This window comes from Manis pentadactyla, chromosome 7, assembly GCF_030020395.1.
Source record: "Manis pentadactyla isolate mManPen7 chromosome 7, mManPen7.hap1, whole genome shotgun sequence".
NCBI lineage: Eukaryota > Metazoa > Chordata > Mammalia > Pholidota > Manidae > Manis > Manis pentadactyla.
The window spans coordinates 26476904-26500371 of NC_080025.1; the positions used below are offsets into that span (position 1 = coordinate 26476904).

Genomic DNA, 23468 nt, shown 5'->3' on the forward strand with positions numbered 1-23468 from the left:
CACAAGGCTGTTGTCACTGTTCTTAAACTCCTCACAAGGACATAAAGAAACCAGGGAAAGGAGAGTAGAAACTCAGAGACAAAGAGGAGCACACCAAGCATGGGTCAGGTGAGTATCCACACGTTGGAAGTCTGGCCACAGGCAAGGAGTGGAGCTGGCCCCGGGCAGGGCTCTGCACGGTGTGCCAAGGGGCAGGCATCCGGGAGGGGCTCAGCCTGGGCGCTCCGTGCACCGTGGAGTCTGGATGGAGCAGGAGGCAGAGGCACAGGTGGTGACATTCTTACAGGAAGCCATTTGCTGTCGGCTGCACCCAGACCCACCCTCCCCTCTCCAGGCAGATAAGCCAGTTCCTTTCCGCCCCAGCCCAGAAGAACCAGAGCATGAAGAGATGGAGCCAGCTTCCGAGGCTGAGGACAGGTGGAGCTATGCGGCTGTGGACAGGAAAGGGGCGACATCTGCCCACCCACTGGCCTGTGGTGTCCCAGCCTGTTTTCCTGCCTTCCTTCAAGAGCCTGTACAGGGAGCCTTGCCGTTCCTCATGCAGGAGACAAGAGGGTTTTCCCAGAGAAGAACTGAATAACCCCACAAAAACTATACCTGATAACTAGAATTTTAGAGGTGCCCCGCTGAAAAAAATTGTTTTACCCCTACGATCAGCAGTACATCCCTTCTGTCGACAAACTCAGCCTACACATGGGATCTCAGTCCAGTCTGTAGGGTCTCGGTGGTGTGAACAGGGAACCAGGCCCACCAGATAGTCCCCAAAACCTCCAGAATGAAAGGCAAGGATCGAAGCAAATGAGCAAATCAAGTGGATAGAACTCAGATAATGTAGGAGGCAGGAGAAGCATTGCAACTATAAACTTCAGAGACGTAGAATATATCAATGCATGGAACAAAGACATGGTTCTTCACTAAACTACCAGACAATAATAAAGAACTCTTGGAAATGCAGAAGAGGAAATTACTGAAAATCTACAAAGTTGAAAGACAAAATGTGAGAAATCTAGAAAGTTGAACAAAAATACAAAAAACTGGACAAAGAGAAAATCAGAGGGTTGAAACATGATATACAACATGGAGCAGGATTTACAGAAGAAGAAAACAGATGGGAGAGGGTATGATCAAAGATATAATGGAAAATTCTTCATAGAATAAAAGAAGTATGACATAAGAGTGTATGTCCCTACCCAGCGCAGTGAGCAGAAAAAGACTCATTCAGCAACAAGGCAAAATCCTGACTCTGCTACAGATGGGGCCAGGACACAGGCTAGCACAGAACTTACCAGAAGCACTGGAAATCCTGACTCTGCTACCGATGGGGCCAGGACGTGGGCTAGCATAGAACTTATCAGAAGCACTGGAAGTTTGAAGATAATGGTAGCATCTTGACAATTCCAAGGGAAAGTGGTTCTCAAATTAGAGTTCTGTGCTTAGCCAAATGTGTGAGGTCATGTGTGATGGAGGAACAAAAGCAGTGCCCTACATAAGGGGCAGAGGTATCTCAGGTCATCATTTAAGGTCCTAAACACCTTTATTAGGATGCTGCTTGGTATGCATGCATTATTGACTTAATGGTGTATTTAAAAATATCCTAAAAGTTAGCACCTTAAAAGAACATTCTCACCTACACAATTCTGTGAGAGTTCAGGATTCTGGGGTGGGTTTGCGTGCATGATTTCAGGCTCTTGGAGAAGGTCACACTCTCAGTCTGGGCTGCAGTCACCTGAAGGGACTCCATCACCTGCTTCAAGCTCCATGGAGCTGTTGACAGGAACTTCCAGCCTTTTATCCTTTGACGTCCAATAGGGCTGCACAGACAGCATGTCAGTTGTCTTTCCCCAGAGACAGGGTGAGAAAGGCAGGGAGGAAGGACAAGAAAGGGACGGAGGAGAGAGATACACAAAAACAGAGAGTGCCCAAGACAGAAATCAGAATCTTTTAGAACCTGAACTCAGCAGGGACACCTGGTGCAGTGTTTGGTGGGAGGAAATTAAACAGTGTTATGCATAGAAGGCAGGGGGCTTCCTAGAGCCCCCCTGCCACAGTGTGCATCACCCAAAGACATGTATAAAAAGGAAAGATAGAGTATCCAGGACACTGTTTCCCACTGCAGATCAGGCCACATAACCGCAGGATAACGGCGATGCAGAAGTCCCCAGGAGCAGCCAGTCTTGGCCGGTGACCCTCACCTGGCGGCATGGTCCCCCACCCCACCGCAGGGGACAGTTGGCAACCTCTGGAGACATTTTTTGTTATCAAGATAAAAAGTGCTACTTTTAAGTAGTGGATAGAAGCTAGGGATGCTGCTAAACATCCCAGGGACCCCAGGCCGCTCCCCCCGCCCACACACAGACACACAGAATAATCTGGCCCAGAATGTCAGTAGTGTTGAGGTTGAGAAAACCTGGCTTAGGAGGCAGCACACTGACAAGGGGTAGATGCCTGAAAAGGGGGGTGTTTACAAGGGACACGGCAATATAGTCTTTGGAAACCATCCTCACCAGGACTGCCCTGCACTCATGTAAGAGGCACAGGGCGGGTGGCCATGTGTGATGGGGTCCCAGGAAGGTAATCCTTCACCTGTCACTGTGGGGAGGCAAAGCAGAATACCTACACTTGATAAATTAGGAAACAGCAACATATTTAATAAAGCTGAAGGGAAATGACAGAAGGACTAATAGGACTCGCTAGATGTAATGCACGTGAGGAGGAGGGTCCTGGGGGAGAGGCTCCCAGTGGGGGGGAGTTGCTTTCTCCTGTTAAGTTTTTCTATAGTATTTGACTTTCAAAATGTATTGTTTTTAAAAAAAATAATTAAGCACATGAAATAAGTCCACTGTTTGAATACACAGTAGAAAATGTATGATTCTGTTAGAAAACTCACTCCTCCCCGACCAGTGAGCTCACACAAGCAGGTGAAGGATGGTCGCCGAAGCACATTAGGGGATCGTGCCGAGTCGCACACCTCCCCAGTGTCCGTGTCCTTGGGCAGCGTATCGAGTCCCTCCATGAATGAATGGAGAAATGAGTGGATGAAACAGTTTAGTTGGGAATATTCAATATAACAAATAGATATTCTACTTCCTCAGCACTTTGGCGCACTTCATTCAAACAGTCCGTGTGGAGTCCGCCAGGATACGGCGCCACTGGCAGGTCTGCCCGGCCTGGGCCCCGGGGCCTGTCACACTGCTGGCTGCTGCCACTCAGCCCTCCATCGGGCACCGCATCCTCAGCCTGCTGGCTTTCTCAGGGCACTTCTGGCTCTTCCGAGGGAAAGATACACCCGCCCTGAGGTGCATCACCCATTCCCATGACTGCACTTGGTGACTAGGTAGACCTGTGCCGCCTTAAGGAACCTGTCCTATGTGAGGGGACAGCTTCACTTCACTCCACATCTCAGACTGGCCTCAAGCTTCATACACACACACACACACACACACACACATGCTCTCACACACTCACATACACACAAATCACACACACTCACATAGTCACACACATACACACATGCTCACACACTGTCACACACTCACATACACACAAGTCACAAACACATACACACTCACAGTCACACACATACACACGCTCTCACACACTCACTCACACACACACACACACTCACTCTCACACATATACACTCACACTCACACATACATACACACTCACACACACACACGCACACTCAGAGCCAGATCCTCCCTTGCTTGGGTCCTCCTCACCCAGGGCAGGACTCTGCGCCCACCCAGATGCCCACATCAGAAGCATGTGTCAACACATCTCCCTGACCCTCCAGGGTCCATCTGTCCCCTGATTTCATCAGGCCTCCTTCCCCTGCATCACATCCTCTCCCTCCATCTCTCCTGTCTGTCCAAATGTTTATGCGCCCAGGGCAGTTCTTTGTCCTGGACATCTGACTCTCAGCAGATTAGTGCAATGGCGCCCAATATTCTCCTGACCTCCCGGCCTGTGCCCTTTAACTCATTCTCCCTTCTGACCAGGGCCATCTTTATAGAATTCAAATGCATTCAAATACATTCTTTAATACATTCCTGTACTTGAATTTTCCGATAGCTCCCATGGCTCTTGGGCTAATTTCCAAATTCTCTTCAATCCTGGTTGCTTGCTTCCCTGTGAAGCTTCAGGGCTTATTCACACACCCCACTGTCCCTCACCCATGCCGAGTCATGTTCAGACTGTTGAACACGTCACTCATCTCTGGTGCTCTGTGCGTTTTGTTACCCTGGCTTGAAACATTCTTTCCCTTCCTACCATCACTTCTTCCCCTCCCAGTGGGCGCCTGCGGCAGCCTATGCAGAAGTGGTCCCAGTCTGTGCCGGCCTGGTGGATGCATAGCTGTGACGCTGATTTGGAGACTCAGCACTGGTCTAGTGCCATTTGGGGGCCCAGTGTCTACGCATGATAAATACTCCATCATTATAGACAACATTTTCTAGTGAAATTGCTTAGAAGCTTTTAACAGCAACAGGACACTTTTTTTTTAAGCAAAAGAACGTTTTTAGAAGCATATTCTAGTGGTTCATCTTTAAAAGAGTTAGTTCACTGTCATATCTTTGTGTTGCACTAAAGCACAGCTAAGAATCTGGGAGAAGAAATTAAAGTGGATAACAACTTAACAGCATGGAAGCTAACATGAGAAACTTTAAGAAGTAGCATATAATAAAAATGGACTGCTCTTATCCTCTTATCTCTAATTTTGATAGGCATTTTTCCCTCTCAAAGTATTTTAAGAGTCTGCGGAAAAATATCTTCAAAGAGAGGCAATCTGAAACTGATAAATCACTGCATTTAAAAAACTGAGGGAAAAAAATGTTACCGAGTCATCAGCTCCATAAAGGAAACCTGCTTGGTGTCGGCTGTTTGCGTTGCTATCCTGAGGCGGGGCCTCTAAAAAGACAAATGAGAGTAAAGATGAGTCCCTGGTGGTTCAGATGAAAGCCCAGCAATGGAAATCAAAGAGACAGCACACACGTAAATCCCCCTGGAAGGTCCCGATCTCCAGCTCCCTGTAGCAATCGCTAAGTAAGCCTGGGCGACCTGTACCATAGGCCCCGACGTTTGTCAGGCTGTTCGATAAATTGGCAATGAAGGGCCAAAATCCATGCAAGGTGGGAGATAAATTAGCACCCCGCCAAAGGTACTGAAGAAAAATGCACTAGTTTCATAGTGGAAATATTTTTTGATAAAGTAATAATCCCCCATAATCTCTCTGCAGCTCTAAATAACAGCCGGTCTTCGTGCCAGCAGTTTAATTTTCTCGGCTGCCCTTGTCTTACAAATATATTTAGTGGCGTCTGGAAAACCATTTTGTGTTCAGAGCTAAAGCCTCTGTCATGCTGTCGCTGGACACAGGCAATAAATCAAGGACAGAGTGAAAAGGAATAGAAATGGGCCCTCGGGAACTCACGTCCCCGGAGGGAGCAAGCTTCCTCCCAGAGCCAGTGGGCGGGCGGCCGCAGCCTGTCTGCCTGGGAGGTGGCTGCGCGGGGACGGCACTGACTCGGGTCTGCACCGCACCCTGCTCGGCACAGCTCCAAGGTGTGTCCGTGGGAAGCACGTGACGCAAATGGCATCGTGAAGATATACAACCCGTTTTCTTTTCTTTTCTCCCCTAAGATGGTTCTTCCCAGGAAACTGTCCTGAAATGTCCAAACTCAGCTTCTCCCCCTTGTTCCCCATTCGTGTCTGACCAGTCAACCGATGACTTTTTAAAGGTTTATACATTTAAAATGATTAAAACTTGCCTAACGAACTTCATCATCTCCGTTTGCCAAAGTGGTTGTTGCTGAAAATGGATCACGGAGGCAGTGGGATGGGGAGTATGCAGGGAGTTTGTTCAGCCTTCAGCAAAAGGAGGAACACAAATCCCTGTTCCTGGGAAGCCAGAGAGCTGGTCCCTGCACGGGCGGCCCTCTGCCGAGTGACTCCTTCCCACCGACTCCGTGGGCTGAAGGAGCGCTCGCTCTCACCGCACGGTTTCCGGGGTCCAGGAGTCCAACACTCGCTCAGCGTCTACACCTTCTGCTCAAGGTGTCCAGAGGGCAGTGGTCTCCTCAGGGCCCCACTGGGGAAGGATCAGCTTCTGAGCTGCCTCGGCTTGGTGGCTGAACTCAGTGCCTCCTGGTTTTAGAACTGAGGTCTGGGTTCTTGTTGGCAGTCCACCAGGTACTGCTGTCAGCCCCTGACAGCGGCCCACCATTCCTGGCCACATGGGACCCTCCACAGGCCGCACAGCTTACTCCTTCAGACGAGCAGGGGAGCACCCACAGGTGTCTGCTGGATCATTCCGGACCTGCAGTTACAGGAGTGCCAGCCCATCACCTTCACCACGTTCTGTTTGTTAGAAGTGAGTTGCAGGTGCCCCTGCCCTCCAGGATGGGGGCTGTGTATACAGGGCATGAACGTGAAGCCCAGCCTAGAGGCCCCTGCTGCATTTCTGGTGGTTCTTGGTCATGAGAAACTTGGCCCTCGTACATATCCACTCAGTGCACAAGAACAAGTGGTTCACATACACATAAAACAAAGGGAAACATCCCACAAACTTGAGACCAGACATAGAAAGTGTATTCTCCATAATTTCAATTTTTATAAATTTCAAAAACATGCAAAATGGAGCAATGCTATTAGGAATCATAACAGTGATTACCATAAATAGGGGGGTCACTAGATATGGGGGAGTGACATTACAGAGACGTGAGGGAGCCCCTGAAATACCATCTCCTGAGCTAGGTATATTCCATTTGTGAAGATGTGTGGAGCATGATGCCATATGAAACACGGCTAAGTATCTACACACAGCACAGTTATATGTTATACTTCAAAACAAGCTAAAACAGAACCAAACAGAAGTCCTGGGTGACCTTGGTCTACTCACTTAATGTCTGTGGGCCTCAGTTTTCTGATCCTGACTGTGAGGTTGGCCTTGATTTTTAAGGCCTTCTGAGTACAGTGTAGTTACAGTTGTATGAAAGACTGAGGGGCTATAAACTCACTGGATGATTGTGAAGTGCACAGAATTCCTATTGTCTCAAATACGGTTTTTACTGCAGGAAAACACCATTCAGTGTACACATTCTTCCACTTACAAAGTATTGGCCTTGGAACGAAAACTAATCCCAACGATTTTGTGTTTTCTTAAAGTCTCTCTTTTAGCTCAGGAAATACCTGTGGCCCTTTGATTGGGCACTTTCTTCAGACCTGGCATAGTTAGCTATAGTGGGTGTAGGGAGCATGGCTAGGGTGGGGCATGGACCACGGGAGGTCCCTCTTGTGGGGACAGGCATAACGGGGGTGCCTTGTAGGGAACTTAAAAGAATAATGCAGCTGCGTGGAAACCCGTCTGTTTGCACTGGCACCCTGCCCCTGCCATGCCAGGGGATGCCACTGATCCCACATGCCCCTCACCTCCAGGGACCACCCCTCCCCACCCCCAGCTGGGCGGGCCACTGCCAGGAATCAACGCTAAGTGCTGCGCTGCAGGAATAGCTGAGGCACGACTCTCTGTGGTGAAAACTGGGACCAAGTAGCTGAGCAGATGCTATGCACCCAGTCAGAACTGATCTACTCCAAAGCCCCTTTGCAAAGGGGGGCTGGATTTTCAAACAGGGCAGGACACTCACTGTGTGGCATCCCCATTTGTCCCTGGGCTTCCTCCTCCAAACCCCACTGACCAGCCATGACCTCTGAGGTGTTAGGTGCCTGTTGGCTCCCCAAGATGCGTAAATTAAAATTAACGTGAACTCATGTCGTGCATTTTCACTTTGACCATTCCCTCATAATTCCCTATCTGTGGCTGCAGAAGAGATTCGGAGTCAAACACTGCTGACCACTTGCACCCCTCCTGGCTCATCCATGCTCCCCACACCTCCCGTCTGCTCAGCCACCGTGGCCACCTTACTGTCCTTCCTCCCGGCTCTTCCCTGCGGCAGCCCGTCCTCCACACGGCGCCCAAAGAGGCCTCCCCCACACCAGGGGGCTGGGCCCGCTCAGCAGAGCTGTGGTTCTCTAGTCACGCCGAAGGGACCCAGGCTCCTCCCTGGAGGCTGCAGGCCATTCGCCGTCTGGCCCCAGCTCCATCCTTGACCCCAAACCTTGTCTCCCAGGCCTGCCCACCTGCCCCTCAGGGTCCCTGGAGGGTGCCCGTAGGCTGAAGCCTCAGGCTTCATGTTAACCTTCGCTCAGCCTGCAGCCCTCTCTCACCAGATGCCAAGTGGCTGTTCACTGAGGCCGCATGCAGATGCCGCCTTCTCTTGAGAGTCCTCCCCTGACCCTGGGAACGAGGGGTGCACATGCCTGGCTCTACCCCAGACCCACTGCCTCCTGACTTCTGGGGACAGGGCTGCAGGTCCTGCGTTCTAACCTGTGACCCAGGGGATGGTGGAATGTGCTGACCTTTGAGTACCCAAGGTTTGGGGCTCCAGGACCCTGTGGCCACGCAGAAGGGGTCCAGGGCTCATTCGCCTGGCTCCTGCTCCTCCATGTGTTGTCCGCAGACCAGCGGTGTCTATGCAGGGGCCTTGTGAGAGACGCGGGCTTGCAGGCCCCCTCCAGACCTACTGATCCCTTCTCAGATTCTGGGTTTTCTTCTCCTTGGGGAAGACCTGGCTTCTGTCTTATAACCCAGTCATCCAGTCTGTGACAGGTGACTGTCTACCTGACTTTCAGTTATGCCTTTACCCTCATGATCATTGGTTCTACGCTCTGTAGCCTCAGGGTGAGCCCTGACTCATCTTCCTGGCTGATCTGGTTCTCAGAACCTTAGCCTAGGTACAGCTTCCAGGCCTGTCCCTGCTGGGGTGCTGTGGGGCTGGGAGAGGGGATCTTGCTATGAGAGCCTCTGAGACTCCTGATTTGTATTTTTCTAGTGAAGTCCTTCGCCTTTCGTTTTTGCCTTGTCCTACTTAACTCTTCTCTTCATCCTTTGAAAGCAGCGTTATGAGCAATTCAACTGATTAAGCAAGCAATTCTGTTATTGTGTATTTACAGACACAAATAATCTCAACAAGGAACATGACTGACTTTGCATGAATTGCTCATGAATGTTCATGTTAACATTATGTGATTCGCAGCCCCTTTCCAGCTAGATGCATTATTGCCATTTTGAAACATATGTTATTTGTGTTTCCAGAAGTTATTTAGTTTTTGCTTTAGACAAGGCTGCAGACAATGAAATCACAGGAACAACACAGATCAACAACTCGAACGATTTCTAGGCTAACTGAGTCATTTCACTCCATATATGTGATATTTATACAGCCAATGTAAATGTGTTTACTCACTTCTAGAGATTTGCTAAAAGTATTAGCTTGTATGGGCAACTTGTGGGATATTCTGTTAGATTGTGCTTGTTTTCCCTGCTGAGAGAAATTTTAAATTAAAACTATGTCTCTGGCAGAAATTGAGCTAGGTGCATCTTAGGTGAGAACTTGAGGTAATCTTGAGTAACAGGTTGAAATTCACTGAGCCCAAACTGTACCTGTGTGCCCAGCACGGTGCTGAAATGTGTGGGTACAGGGTGGGTGGGCACGGAGCACTCTTTCTGTCCTTGAGGAGCGCATGGTCTTGCAGAATGAAAATAACTCAGAGAAAGAAAATGCAATCATTTATTATAGTCACTGCCCTAATTAGTGCAATCAATACTTTATCACCAGTACAGGGAAACTTCTGACAGTAGGAAGGGGTGTTAATTATAACCTCACCACTGTAACTGTGTCATTCAGGGCTGTCCTGGCATGCCAGTCACACGGCCACCCAGACACAATGGGCAGGCTCTGTGGGGTAAGCTTGGAAACACCCATTCTTGGAGGACGATTCGGGGCCCAGGGCCTGAGACAGCAGATGAGGTGCTAAAGGAGCCAGCTCTCATCAGGGCCACACGGGTCTCCGGAGGCCTCTGGCTGCCTGCTTAGGAGCTGCTGTGCTGGGTGTGGGCACCCCTTTCTAAAGCAGATCCATTATCACATGCTCAGTGTCCCAGACCCACCAGCAGCCCTTGCAGCTCCCATCACCACTGCACCCACTCCACCTTGACAAAGGCCTTCACTACGCTAACATGTCCTGTTGATGAAATGCAGGAATTGCCAAATAAGAGTCACAAGGGTCTGGGTTGTAACTCTGACTTCACTGCAAACTAGTCCTGCTTCTTTTCACAAGTCAGAACCTCTCCATGTCCACAAGCGTCCTTGCTCACATTGCTCTTTGCTGCCCCCATCAAAGAGAAGCAAATGGATAGAAATGGGGGCTTAGGGACAAATCCCAGCTCTGCCACTTACTGGGTGACCTTGGGTAAATCCCTGGACACGTTTGAAGCAGGACCCCCATTGTCCAGGAGAGCCACAGAGGACGCTTGTGGAGACAGCGGTGGTGAGTGCAGCTTGCCCCACGCCCAGTGGCTCCCGCACGGGGAGGACACGGTGACCAGCTGCCGTCATTACCACTACCACTGAGGAGGCTGCTGACTGCGCTGGGCTGGCAACGGGCCACAGGGCCAGTGTGCCTGCACACAGGCGATGGTGGTGCCCTTTCTCAGACCATCTGGGGGTGGTCATTCCTTTTCCTCCATCTTTGGGTGTCACTTTCAGTTTTCTTGCTAAAATGCCAGGAACAGTCTTCTGCTTATCCCTGCTGTGTTCCCAAATGGCAGGTGGCCTGCTTGCTGGACTGAAAGGAAAAGCACAAGGCTGTGATGGCAAGTCTGCCAGGCCGTTCCGTCCATCGTGGGCAGCAGAAAGGCCTCATGCATCACCAGTGTATGCAGCAGGGTGCCCGAGGCAGGGCACTTGGGAGTACTGGGGCCTGAGAGGATGGGTGCGTGTCCGTGACTTGAAACAGAGTCCAGGCATGGCGACTCTCCTGGCAGCCCCATCGATTAGTGGCTGTCCTGGGAACAGCTGGGAGATGCTTGGCCCTGGCTTGAGAGAGGAAGTGATGAGTGGTGCCCGCCTGGGATGGAGTGTGGAGGGCGCAGACGTGCCTACCGGCGAGCCAGACCTCCTCCACGAAGGAACGGCCACCTGCAGGCTGTCATGCAGGCAGCAGAGCTGGTGCTTCCTTATTAAGGTATCCGCTTTCCGGGAGTTCTTGTATACCTGGACTTCACACACTTTTACAAGATCTCAGAGATGAAACAAAGGTTAACTTCAATTCATGGTGTAATGCTCCTTAGCCACCCACCCCTTTTCTTCTTAGAAATAATAGGCTTCTACTCATGCAGACATTATTGTCACTCATATATTCTTAACCATTGTACAAACTGGAGAAGGGCCAGCAAAGAAGATAAATGAAGATAGTAATTATTTAAACCACTGATATTTAGAGCTCTTCATAAAAATGCCATGTTCTGCTAATAACGTCTACCTACTACCCACTTTCACACAGAGCATAGGATATGTATCTCTTCTTAACCAGAGTTAGGGTAGTAAATGTATACTCTTAAAATCATTGGAAAACAGTAATTTATTTGCCTCCAATAGGAGTTACTTTTTATATTTTTCTCACCTCCACCAAATACTTGCCTTTGTCTGCAGACAGGTATGTTAGCATTGCACATGCTTCCATGTCATTGTTGATGTGAAATCCATTTAAGCCAACTCTTCTCAGGAAGGGCCCCAGAGGTAAGAAGGCAGAGCTGTGAGAAGCCGCCACAGCTGTTTGATGTGGACACTAGAAGAGCCGCTTGCCCTGTGGTAGAGCAGAGAGAGTAAGGACATCGGAGGACCAGAGGCGGAGGGTTCCGGGGCGAAGCAAATCTGTCATAAAGGCTCCTCCTTGCTCTAATGCCAGCCTCTTCCAAACAGGACAGCCTGAGAGATGGAAACGCTTGGGGGAGTTAGGTTCCAGGGTGGCTGCTGGGCAGAGGTCTCCTGTTGTTCTGGAACCTGGGGCGGAGGAGGAGAGGAGCTGTGTTTTCTGCAGAGGACCTGCTGTGCTACCTGTGCTGGGTGTTTCTGGAGTGGGGCCCGGATGGCGATCCACGAGCGATGTGTGGGAGATTTCTCGGGGGACAGGATGCCCAGCTTTCATTAGAACCTCTAAAGTATCTTTAAATGTAGAAACGTAAGAAGGCTCATGAATCTTTCCAAATCACATTGGCTTATTTAATAAAAGACAGTGAATTAAGGGATTTAAATCTCTATTTTGGGTGTACTTGTCTTTTAGTATACTTTGCTATTTTTACATAACCAAAATACTTGCATAATTATGTTAATTTAGCCAACATGTTATTTGCAAATGATATTTTGAAATATCTGAATCATTTGGGTTTTGGGACACTTTACCCAGAGGTTATGACTGTATTAAATATTAACTGAAAGAGGTACCTTCATTCAGAAAACTTGATGACCATTTTCCTACCCTGATAAGAACATTTCCAAAGTATCTGATAGTGTTTCATCTCATTTCCTGAGTTAATAGTCAAGCTAAAATATCTTGAGTTAGTTGGCTGGCTATTTCTCAGGGTCATTTCGGGCCCCTTAGGTGTTCAGATTTGTTGATGGAGGAGGCTTAGACTTGGCTGCTGGGGAGGCTGAGGAAACCAAGAAATGTGTGTGGTGGGAGGTGACAAGAGAAGTTGGGGGGATTAGCTGGTGAGTAGAGCTCCAGGTCCGAACCCCAGCCTCTCCCCAGACCCTGGCCCTTCCTTCATGAATGCAGCCAGGTCTCCTGCTTCTCTCCTCCCCTGTTTTGCTCCAGGGTTAAATTAACCCCGTAGGTTCTCAAAGTGTGTGCTCTGCACCAGCCCAGGTCAGCATCACTTCGGAATTTGTTAGAAATTCAAATTCGGATGCCCCCCGGGGCATACTGGAGACTTTGGGGTGGCGCCCCGCGTAGTAATCCCCTTTAACAAGCCTCCTGGTGATTCCGATATGGGCTCCAGTTTGTACACCCTACCTTAACTGGAAAATGTTTAACAGCCCCTTGCGATAGGATTCACCTGGGCAGGTGGTTAAATGCATACCTTCCCAGGTCTCTTCCTGAAGACTTGGATTAAGTGGGTCTGGAATGAAGCTCTGGAAATGTTCCTGTTAATGAGAATCTAAGGGTTTTTTTTAATCATCAGGAAGCTGTGACACCATCAGACACGGTTCCCTGCCATGTCCACAGCTCTGAGTCCGGGCAGGTCCGGGGCGGCTGACGTCCCTGGTCCAGTCATCTCGGAGCAGGCCCATGGGGCACCTCAGCATCTCTCCCAGACCTCGCCCGTCGGCCCAGGACAAGTCACCCACAGTGACCAGGCTGCCCCTCATGCTTCTGGGATAGGCTGAAGCCCCTGGATGGCAGCACCTCAGTCCTGGGTCTCCCGCAGATGGAGCGGTATCTGAAGACAAAGGGATGAAGCCCACTTAAATCCAGATTTGATTTGCAAATAAAACCACCATTTCAGTATCTGTTTTGTTTAATACACTTTGGTTCTTCATGGCGATTATCCCCTGCATGTAATGCATCCCTTTGCAAGTGGTCGAGATGGTGAACACTGACGTGCCTTGTACGCCGTCACCCAGCATCCTGCAGGCAGCCAAACTGTGTGGCCCGTCTCCTGCCTTCCCTGCTGTCGCCCGTCCCAGGTGAAGGGTCTCCCTGCGCAGGTGGCCTCTCACTGCTGCCTCTAACTGCACTGCTCTGGGTGAGCCATGCCCTGTGTGTTGGGAACGGACGTGAAGTAGAGCAAAATAGTTTCCTACCCTTAAGTCTGATGATGCTCTCCCCATCTCATTTAAAGAAATACTGTGATGAGAAAGGAGGAACACACAGGGCACCTAAAAACGTGCCTGCCACAGCGCAGGTGGCACAGATACAGGCCCCTGTCAGGCTCTTCTTAGCCGTGTTTCTATAGCTTGGGCTGAGAAGGGGCTTCTCTGTACCGTGTGAGTGTTTGCTTAACAGATGTTCACCAAAGACCCAGTATGTGCCTCGCCCAGAGACTCAGGGATAGAGGAGGATGGGAAGGGAGCCAGCCTGGGCTGCACTCCTGCCTGCAGCCACTCACCCTCCCCAGGCCCACCCTGGTGACATGTAGAGAGGCCTTGGGGTCTGACTCAGGCAGACTGCAGAATCATTAAGGACTGCTCTGACCTGCCACTAAAGGCGTATGTTGGAAGCCCACAGACTCAGGGTTTGAACTGGGCCACATGTCATAGACTCTGCACCACTTCTGTCAAAAAGGGGTGAAGCACATCTCAGGAAAGAACGTGGGTTCTGTTCCCATCCATCACACCTGGTCTTGGAGCTGGAAGCTGAGAAGAACTAACTAGAAAGTAACATCCCTAACTTAATATATTGCTACGTCTGACTGCACGTGGCTGCCCACCGACAGGCCTCATAGTCCCCACCGCCTCCTGCCCATGGCTTAGTTCTCCTTTTCCAGCCTCCACTTCCCTCCGAAATTCCAACCCCCACATAGCTTGCTGTTTGTTTACTATCTTGAACTGGCATCCCACATAAATTTTCATAGTTAAAACCTTTTTTCCTGCATTCTAAAATTTCTTTTATCTTTCTATGTTGCCTGCCTTTTAAAAAGCTATTGACTAATTAATTAATTCCTTCCTTTGTCCATTAGATGATATTTACTAACTACCACATGCCAGATGCCTTTGGGGACCTGAGCTTCCTGTCAGCGAGGTTTCCACTTAACCTCTTCTGTCTGAACTAGCAGGTATTGTCAGCTATGACAGGCTGTGTACGGAGTTCTGAAGGTCCTTGGTAAATGTTGGGGAAACACAAATGCAATTACCTTCTATTTTTCTTTCAAGAAAAGCACCGTTGTCTCTTTTTCAACTTTTCTGTAGTTGAACAAATATATTTGACATAGTGAACAAGGAACATTAGTTTTCTTGCTCTGCACAGGTTTTCTGAAGCCCATTATTCTTCCATTTGGCAGGTCAGTAGGCTGCACGTAGAACACACAGGGGAGAACTGCAAGGACACCAACCTGTTCTGGCTCGAGTCTGGGGCACTGGGGGTGGCCTGTGGGGATGTGGGAGCCGACAGGTTGAGAGGGATGAGAGAAGGTAGGCTCGTGGTTGGACTCATTGTGTGGACAGGTAGGGGGTCCTTCACAGAGAGGTGACACTGTCGGGCTTGGTGAGGGGAGGCGGCTGCACTGATGACGTGGGATGAGGGGACCGTGTTAGTGGAAAGGACGGTCAGGCCTGGAGAATTTGGGGGGCTTTCCTTGAATCAGGTGGCCCCTTTCCACCATCACCTGCCCCCTGGAGCCTGGGACGTGTCCTCTGAGTCAAGATGTTTGCTCTGGTTGTTGATGGTTCACTCCACCCTCACAGGGAGGCACCCAGGAGAGCAGCCGCCTCGCTGGGCCCCTCGCTGGGAACAGAAGGGGCTGGTAGGTGCTGGATAAGCGCTCGCTGCCGGAGGGCGCCCCTCACACCACTGCGCGCCGCACTGCTGGCTTCAAATTCAGCCTCTCTCGTCTGTAGAAGGGGAACTCTCCCACTTTTTCTCCAAGGACTGTTACTAACGTTTGCTCCATTTTTCCCATCTCAGCAGAGAGCAAGGTCTCCTGCCATTTCTCTTCCGTGCATATGTAAGGCCTCCATCTTCTCTGAGCAGTTATGCAGAGTGGTCAGGCCAGGCCCCCTGTGGATGTGAGCGCACAGGTGTGCAAGTGGGGAGCGTGGTGTGTCAGCGTGTTGCCGGGGGAGGTGCTCTTTTTTGTCATTCCCAGTGTGCTGTGCCCTGTGATGAGGACTGAGGAGGACGGGAGGCAGTGCGCTGCGCTGCTTTGTCTCCTCTGTGTCTCTGATCAGCAGGTAGACCCCCAGGTTCTTATCTACCTGACGTCTGTGGTGGTGTGCAACGAGTGTAGCATAGGCATTGGGTTCAAACCTCTTGTTATGACTGAGACTTTAGGCAGATTTTTGGGTTCCCTGAGCTTCATTTTTTTCTCATTTATTACAGGAAATAATAACTACTCCACATTGTTGTCATGTCACAGCCTCTGGCCCAGGGAAGTGTCCGGTTCCTCTGAGGGGTGGGGGAAAGAATCTTGGCATCTTGGAGCCCACCTAGGCCACCGCCAGTGCCACCTTACTCCGTCATCAGGGGAATGTCATCCATAAATACAAAGGAACTTCCACTGAGTTGGTCAAACTAGGCGGCCAGTAAACCTCCCTCCCGTCCTCTCCTCCGGGTGCATCTTTCAGACACAAACCATCTCCATTTCCAAGACCCACTCTGGTGTAACAAAGAGTACGGGATCCAGAAGGGACTACATCCTGGACAGGTGGGACTCCGCCAGCAGGCCATGGAGGAGCCCCACCCCTCAGGGCAGACCTCTCTCTGATGGGCTGTGTGCCATTAAATGGGGTCCCGTGGCCGTGGCTTGATGACTTTGCATTGTGAACAGTGCCTGAACTTGTTCTTGAGCTAGTCACACTATTTGTTAATAATTTTAGAAACGGTTCAGGAAATCATCTCTAATTGACCATCATTTATATTTTCATTTGTGCCAGTGCCTGAAGCCGGCACTAACTAATCCCGGTACTTGGCAGGCTGCAGGGGGCGACTTTAGGGAAACACAAAGGCCCAGGCTTGTGGGGACCGTTCTGACCATGCTCGCCTTTCACATCTTTCAGCTTTTTAAAAGATCATCACCCTATGCTCAACAGATTTTTTTTTAAATCTATGTCTTCACCTCTTCTGTTAGGTGGCGCACACAGCAGTAGATGCTGAGAACTTACAGATGGGATTATTAAACATGGGGTGGCTCAGTGCCTCATATGCGGATGTGGGTCTAACCACCTGCCTGATCTCATCTGCGGATCAGAGATGAACATAGAAGAGACAAAAGCAGCCGCCGAGTCCTGTGTGCTGTGGGTCTAAGCACCTGCCCCTGTGCGTAGAATGACACCATGAGAAAAGGTGTCAGAGCTGTAATCCGAGCAGGACTCTTGAAATTATCTTTGTAAATAGCGTTTAGGAAAAACAATGAGAGGAAAATCATGGCCCCATAGGGAGCGGCATCCTTAGGGCACATGCTTTGGTTCCCTTACCCACACTTGTATGAAATATTCCCCTCTGTTTATTTTCCAGGCACCTAGTACCTTCCACCCAACCACAGACATGGACTCCATCCTCTTCGGCAAAGCCTCCCTGCCTCTGACACACCATCTCCTCTAATAAACCTCTTCTTCCTCTTGTCCGTGTGGCTAATTTTGTGTTCTTCACGACTCTCGTTCAGGGTTTATCGCCCCTGCAAAGTCTTCCCTGGACCTGATAATCCAGTTTCCTTACCTGGGTGTGTCCTCTTCCGTATTTCTCAGTATTGGGACGGTCTTACTGTTCTGGGCCACTCGGCTAGGCTGAGTATGTTTCTCTCCTCCACACTGGCATCCACAGTCCCGTTCCAGGCACATCTTGGGTGGGCGGGCCACCCGCCATCTGCATGTGGATCGTATTGTCAGAGGGGCCGCTCCAGCTGAGCCCTGCCTGGGCACCTCAGGGAGGTGGGGAAGTGAACTGGGCTCTTTATTAGAGAAGCACTGGCTCTCAGCGGCACTTGGCCAACCAGGGACACGTTGCAAACTGAGGCCCAGGATTTCTGTGCCTTTACACTGCTTTATCCTCTCAGTATCTGTGGTCATCAAAACTCAAAAAAAAAACACGTTCAAATACATACAACTAACATTAGCTCCAAATATTTGAAAGTTGTGTCATGATCAAAAAGATCTATATTCAAAAGCAGTTGGATCATAAAAAGTAAGTATAAAATTTACAAAGCCCACTTTACAAAGACTAATTACTACATTGAGTTCTAGTGACTATTGCTTCAAACCCCATAAATCATACGTACACAAGAGATGAGAATTTTTAAATGTGAGTGAACTCTATCTAGTGGGGTCTCAGAAGAAAGGGAAATCAGTCTTTGGTAGCTCATTGTAACACCTCAGCACATGAAACCCCAGCCGGGCTCCCCACAGCTTTTGTGGACAGCCTTGTAGACGTGCTGCAAAGCCCAAAACAGAAAGCCCAAACAGGGCCATGGGCATCTGTTTGGTTGCATTCATACATATCAACTGAAAATCTTTAAAAATTTAAACTTCCTAATTCCCTAAGTCAAGGTATTTTTCTCTTGTTGGAAAAAAGGCTGCCATTCCCTATAGCAGATCGTAAGGAAACAATGCAATCTGGGAATCTGGACAGAGTACCATGGAATGGGGGCCCTTAATCTCCATTTACCCCCAGTGATGGGACTCTTCCTCTATGCAAATGACTTTTGAGTTAAAGGTAAGACAGGTTGTAGAATATTTTGTGCAAACAGAAACAGAGCACTGGAATAGAAGATCATCGTTGCCTATTAAGGTAGGCAGAGAGGCTGAATGAAGTCGCCCAGAACCCAGCACCAAACAGGCAGGAGGATTTGGTACACTTATTACTACCTCTGAGAGTTTGCAAGATTGTTTTGGAAAAAGAAATGAATTGAACCCTAGAAAACCACCATAGCTGAGCGAATCTGGGGATGCTCAGTGAAGTGCGGTTACTGACGCAGGAGAAATTCTCAAATCGCTCAGGGTATTTTCTTTAGGACAGTGGATTCTTTTCGGTCTGATCTGCCCCCACCTTGCCCAAGATTGAAATTCAGAAGGACAACTTTAATGTTTAACTTTATCGTGAAAATTGGCCATATCTTCCACGGAGTTTGCAGTTATTTTAAGTGTAAACTATCTCTTTGTGTCCCAGAGAGCTTAAAATATATAGTATTATTTTAAAATTTGGTGCTATCTCATTAAATTTAGCATTCAGTTGTTCAGGCAATGACTTGAGGGCACATTGTGGGCAAATGAATTTAGCCTCAGAATCATCCCAAATTGGAGTTTAGTGTTTTCTCTGTGAAGTCTGGCTACATGGAATTATCATGCAGACATATGCCTTCACCCAAGGGCTTTGATTAAATGCCTTATCTTTATATGGTTGGTGCTAAGGAGGAGATGCTATTCTTTAGGGAAATGCAGGTCACAGATAAGAGAGAAGATCTGTGGGAAAAGACAGACATGTAACCAGATTTGTCCAACAGATCTGACAAACTTTAATTTCTTCATATGTAAAATTAGCATAAAATAGCAATGTGTCTGTCATAAATTTTTGAGTTTTATAGATGAAATATGAGAAAAACACTTAAGATAGTCCCTAGAACAAAATGGGCAACTGATATTTTAATGATACTGATTATAACAATAACAGTGTTAACATTTATAACTGTAACAATGATAATTATTAAAATTATCATCAACCCTTAAATAATTGGTTGTATTATATAATGTCTAAGCATGGGTAAGATAAGAGAAATATTTTTCATACATCACTGAAGCTACCTATTCACTCATTGATTCTGTAGAAAAATTAGAAATGCTTATTGACCCCATCCTATATACTACACATCTTTCTTGATGCTGGGAGTCCCCAGGAGAAGATAAAGGTAAAAGTTTGTTTTCATGGACCTTATAATTAAATGGGGGATGAAAATCACTGAACACATTTAAAAACATAAAAATTAAAAAATGACCACGTTGGTGATAAGTACTATAGAAACTAGTTATTTGGAAGACCAGACCTTTCCAACAATGTCTGACTAAAATATACATAAAGAAGTGTTTTTACAGTGTCACACCATGGGTTTGTATGACTAAAACAGTATTTTCCCCAAGTATGGTAGAGCATATTCATGTTTTCCTTTCTAGTCTCTTGCATTTTATTAAATCTCTGCCCTTATGAAGCTTACCTTCTAGTGAAGGGTGATGGACAATAAATAATAAACATAATAATAAGGAAAATTTTACAAGATTTTGAGTTCCTTTGGGAAAAAGAGCAGGGTGAAAGCTTAGGAGTGTGTATGAATGCAGTGGGGATCTTGCAGTTTTTAACATGATCATCAGAGAACTCTTTTAAAAAGTAACATTTGAGCAAAGAATTGAAGGAGTTTGAAGGGGGATACATTCCAGGCAGAGAAAACAGGAAATGCAAAATCCTGCAATAGATCTGTGCTTATTGTTTGAGAACTGGTGAGGGAAGCCTTGTGGCTGAAGCCCAAGACAAGGGGGGATGTAGTAGGTGATGAGGTGACAGGTAATGAGAGCCTTAGGACCCTAAAATCACAACAAAGATAGTGCCATCTGCTCTGGGTAGGATGGGGAGCCCCTGATGGGCTCTGAGCAGAGAAGTGAGTGATCAGATTACTTTAGGAGGATTTCTCTAGATGCCCTGGGGAGAATAGCCTATAAAGGACTAAGGGTAGAAGAAAGTTGGTTAGGAATCTATTGAAATAATCTGTTGAGAAATGTGAGTGTTTGGATGATGGCTGTAATAGTGGAAATGGTGGGAAGTCAAAGAAATGTTTGGACTCAAGATGTATTTTGAAGGGGGGTGGCTGCAAGTATGTCCTTCCTATTGTACATAGGGTATGAGAAAAAGAGAGCCATCAGGGATGATTCCAAGATTTTTTTACTGATCACTTGGTAGTATAGGATTTCCAACACTTGAGATGGGAAAAGTTATGAAAGGAACAGGGTTATAAGAGATCACGAGTTCAGTCTTGGACATATCAACTCTGAGGTTATCAGGGCAGCCAGGTAGAGGTGTTGGGAAGGACATTGTACAGAGGAGTCTGAAATGGAGGTAAGAGAAACCTGGAGAGACAAATTTGGAAACTGCTCTGCATTTAGATAGTATACTGGGTTCAAAATGTGCATCCACTCGGAACCTCAGAATATGGTCTTATTTGTAAATAAGGTCATAACAGATATAATTAGTTAAGATGAAGTCATGCTAAACCCAGTGAATGGAGTCCTTGTAAGAAGAGGGAGATGGTGATACAGAGACTTGGAGCACACAGACACACAGAAGGCAGGAGGCCACGTGACCTTGTGGGGCAGAGGTTGGGGCGATGAGGCTACAGGGCACTGAGGATGGGCAGGAGCTCCCAGACACTGAAGAGACCAGGGAAGGTTCCCCTAGAGTCACGAATGGGCATGTGGACCAGCTCACGCCTTGGTTTCAGACCCTGAGCCTCCAGCCAGCATCACAGCAGCCCCAGGAGACCCCTTGGGCAGGGGGCCACAGCGCAGCACCGATGAGCCCATCAGGGCAGCGGGTGTGGACAGGGAATCCCCAGGCTGAGCCCCGGGCTTCAGCATTAGGAGGAGAGAAGTGGGGCAGACAGCAAAGCAGAGAAACTAGGAGAGAGAGGTTCTGGAAGCTAAGCAAAAACTTTCATAAAGAGCAGAGAGTGACTTGTGGAATAGTGACGCGTGAGATGCTCACTGAGTAGAAAACCAGACATAGCAGGATGACCTTGGGGACAGACACTTGGTGGGGACCCGGAGCTGAGATCTTACTGGCGGGCATTTAGGAGAAAATGGGAAAGAGGCCCCTGGAAGGAAACACAGGTGACGCCTCGGGGGTTAGCGTGGGGCCGGCGGGAGCAGGTACGGCCGTTGCAAGGGCTAAGAAAGCCGAGGCACTTCCCTTTATCATTCCTTTAAAACAGGAAAAGTGTCAATGAGAATAATGCAGATGAGGGATGAAGTGACCCACCGTGAGGAAGCGGGTGTTGTCTGAGGGTGTCTGCCAAGAGGCAGGAAGGGTGGGAAGGATGCAAGACTGACGTCAGGTGAGAGCAGGGCACCCCATCTGAGTTAGTGGAAAGGAAGGAGGAACATCTGGGCTCAGAAATTAACAGTCCAGTAAATATGGTGGCAGGCGTTTGAAGCTCTTTTCTGATTGCTTTAGTTTTCTCAGGGAGGCAGACGGCAAGGTCATCAGCAGAGAGTGGGGAGGAAGGCACAGTTGGAGGCCTGGGCAGAGAAGAGGAGACAGTAAGTGGGGGTCTGCGCCAGTGGGTGGATGGGCGTAGGAAATACACTGAGGCGGAGCAGACGGAACAAAGGCCCGCCTGAAGTTGGTGGTGATGAACTCGGAGCGGCTTGCTAGCAGTCTGCACAGCTTGCATTTTTCTTCTGCCAGTGAACCTGTGCAGAAGGCAGGAAGTGTGGGCTGGATCTGAGCGCTCGCGGTTCTGCCAAGCAAATCCCTTCACTCAGTGAAGGGAGAATGGGTCACGGGAAGTAAGACTATCCAGGAGAGTCCACAGGCCCAGGGCGGGCAGCCTGAGCTGTCAGATCGGGAGGACCGAGGGCATGAGGGGGTTGAGGAACATTGCTTGGCGAGATTGATTCTTTCACTAAGGACTGTGGGAGTCTGGGCATTAGAAGAAGAGGACCAGAGAGGGAGGAGGGTGCAGTCAGAAAAGGTGGTGCTTGTAACTGGAATTACGGAGGAGCTACATTGATTTGTAGTAACAAATACTGACTTCCGGCACTGACCCCCCGACACACCAACAAGCCATTGTTTCCTGGAGGAACCGAGGCACGTGTGCACGCATGGGAGGCGTCAGTGCATGGATCACATCTGATCCATGCGGCACAGAGGCTTCTGGCACATTCCAGGGGAGAGAGAAGCTGGGGCAGGGTTCGCGGGCAGCAGTGAACTCGGCTTCTCAGGTACCACAGCGGCTGGAGCCCAGTAAGTGAGGCAAATGTGCAGTGAAAGGAGATCGAGGAGGTGCAGGGGAAGATGGTACCGAACCTCACCAGCCACGGAAGAGAATTTGGGTTTTATTCCAAGTGCACCAGGAAGCGGTTAAATCAGTTCACTGTGTGGCATCGGATTGTAAAGGCTTATTCTGACTGCTGGGGGGAGAACAGATGGGTGCGGGGCAGAAGGTAGGACCTGGAGGCCAGGTCAGATGTGCTGTCGTGTCCCCAGGGGATGGTGGTGATTGCCTGGCTGACATGGGAAGATAGGCAGCAAGGCAGGACTTTGGAGCCCAGGGGCTGGTGACTTGGATATGCAGCCTGTGTGCAGGGGTCCTGGTGCAGGAAATGGGCAAAACCGGGATGACGCCTGCAGTTTGATCTACACAACCAGTGGAGCTGGAATAGCAGCTAGTTGGTGGGGACAGTCGGTTAGTGGCAACTGAAGGGTGCGTGGGGGGCGGCCTGTGTGGGGACGGATGTGGACGGGTACTGTGTGGGCCAGGGTTCCACGGGTAGAAGAGATCCTTTTTTGACATAGGATGATTAAGCAAGCGGCTGCCAAACCCTGTCACCCGGAATGCGGGCTGCTGAGCCGGCGCCTTCCCTGCCTTCCCTTGCCTGAGTGATGGGAGCCCTCCACGGCTCCCTGTTTGCTCTGACATGCACACTGGGTACCCAGAGTCATTTTCTTAAAATACCACTGTGTGCGGCAAAGCCCAGTCAGGCATGTCTTTAAAAATCCTTATGAGATCCCTTTTGTTTTTACCTGTGTTTTTTTACCTCTCTGGAGTTCTATGTCCTCCTCTGAGGATTTAATGGAAAACATTTCATTCCCAGGTTAAATCCCTACACAGGTCAGGCGTATGGTAGTAGGCCAGTATGACATCGCTTCATCCCCTTCGA

At 49.0% G+C, this 23468-nt stretch overlaps 2 protein-coding genes across 4 annotated transcripts in view; one reads left to right on the forward strand and one right to left on the reverse strand.

Moving 5' to 3' along the window:
• LOC118935650 (forkhead box protein O3B-like) overlaps window positions 1–13207 on the forward strand; it is a 217255-nt gene extending 204048 nt beyond the window's left edge. Inside the window, exons 1-3 of one of the 3 annotated variants that reach the window (XR_008998605.1) lie at window positions 9165–11719; window positions 11817–12075; window positions 13079–13207. The gene's annotated coding sequence lies outside the window, so the exon portion shown is untranslated. Of the gene's footprint in view, window positions 1–9164; window positions 12076–13078 lie in introns of those variants that run through there. The other 2 variants (XR_008998604.1, XM_057505004.1) reach the window with 2 other exon arrangements.
• LOC118909964 (general transcription factor IIE subunit 2-like) overlaps window positions 13207–23468 on the reverse strand; it is an 86800-nt gene continuing 76538 nt past the window's right edge. Inside the window, 2 exon segments of the mRNA XM_057504999.1 lie at window positions 13207–13336; window positions 17269–17415. Of these exon segments, the coding sequence (XP_057360982.1) occupies window positions 13237–13336; window positions 17269–17415 (247 nt within the window). The 3' untranslated portion in view covers window positions 13207–13236.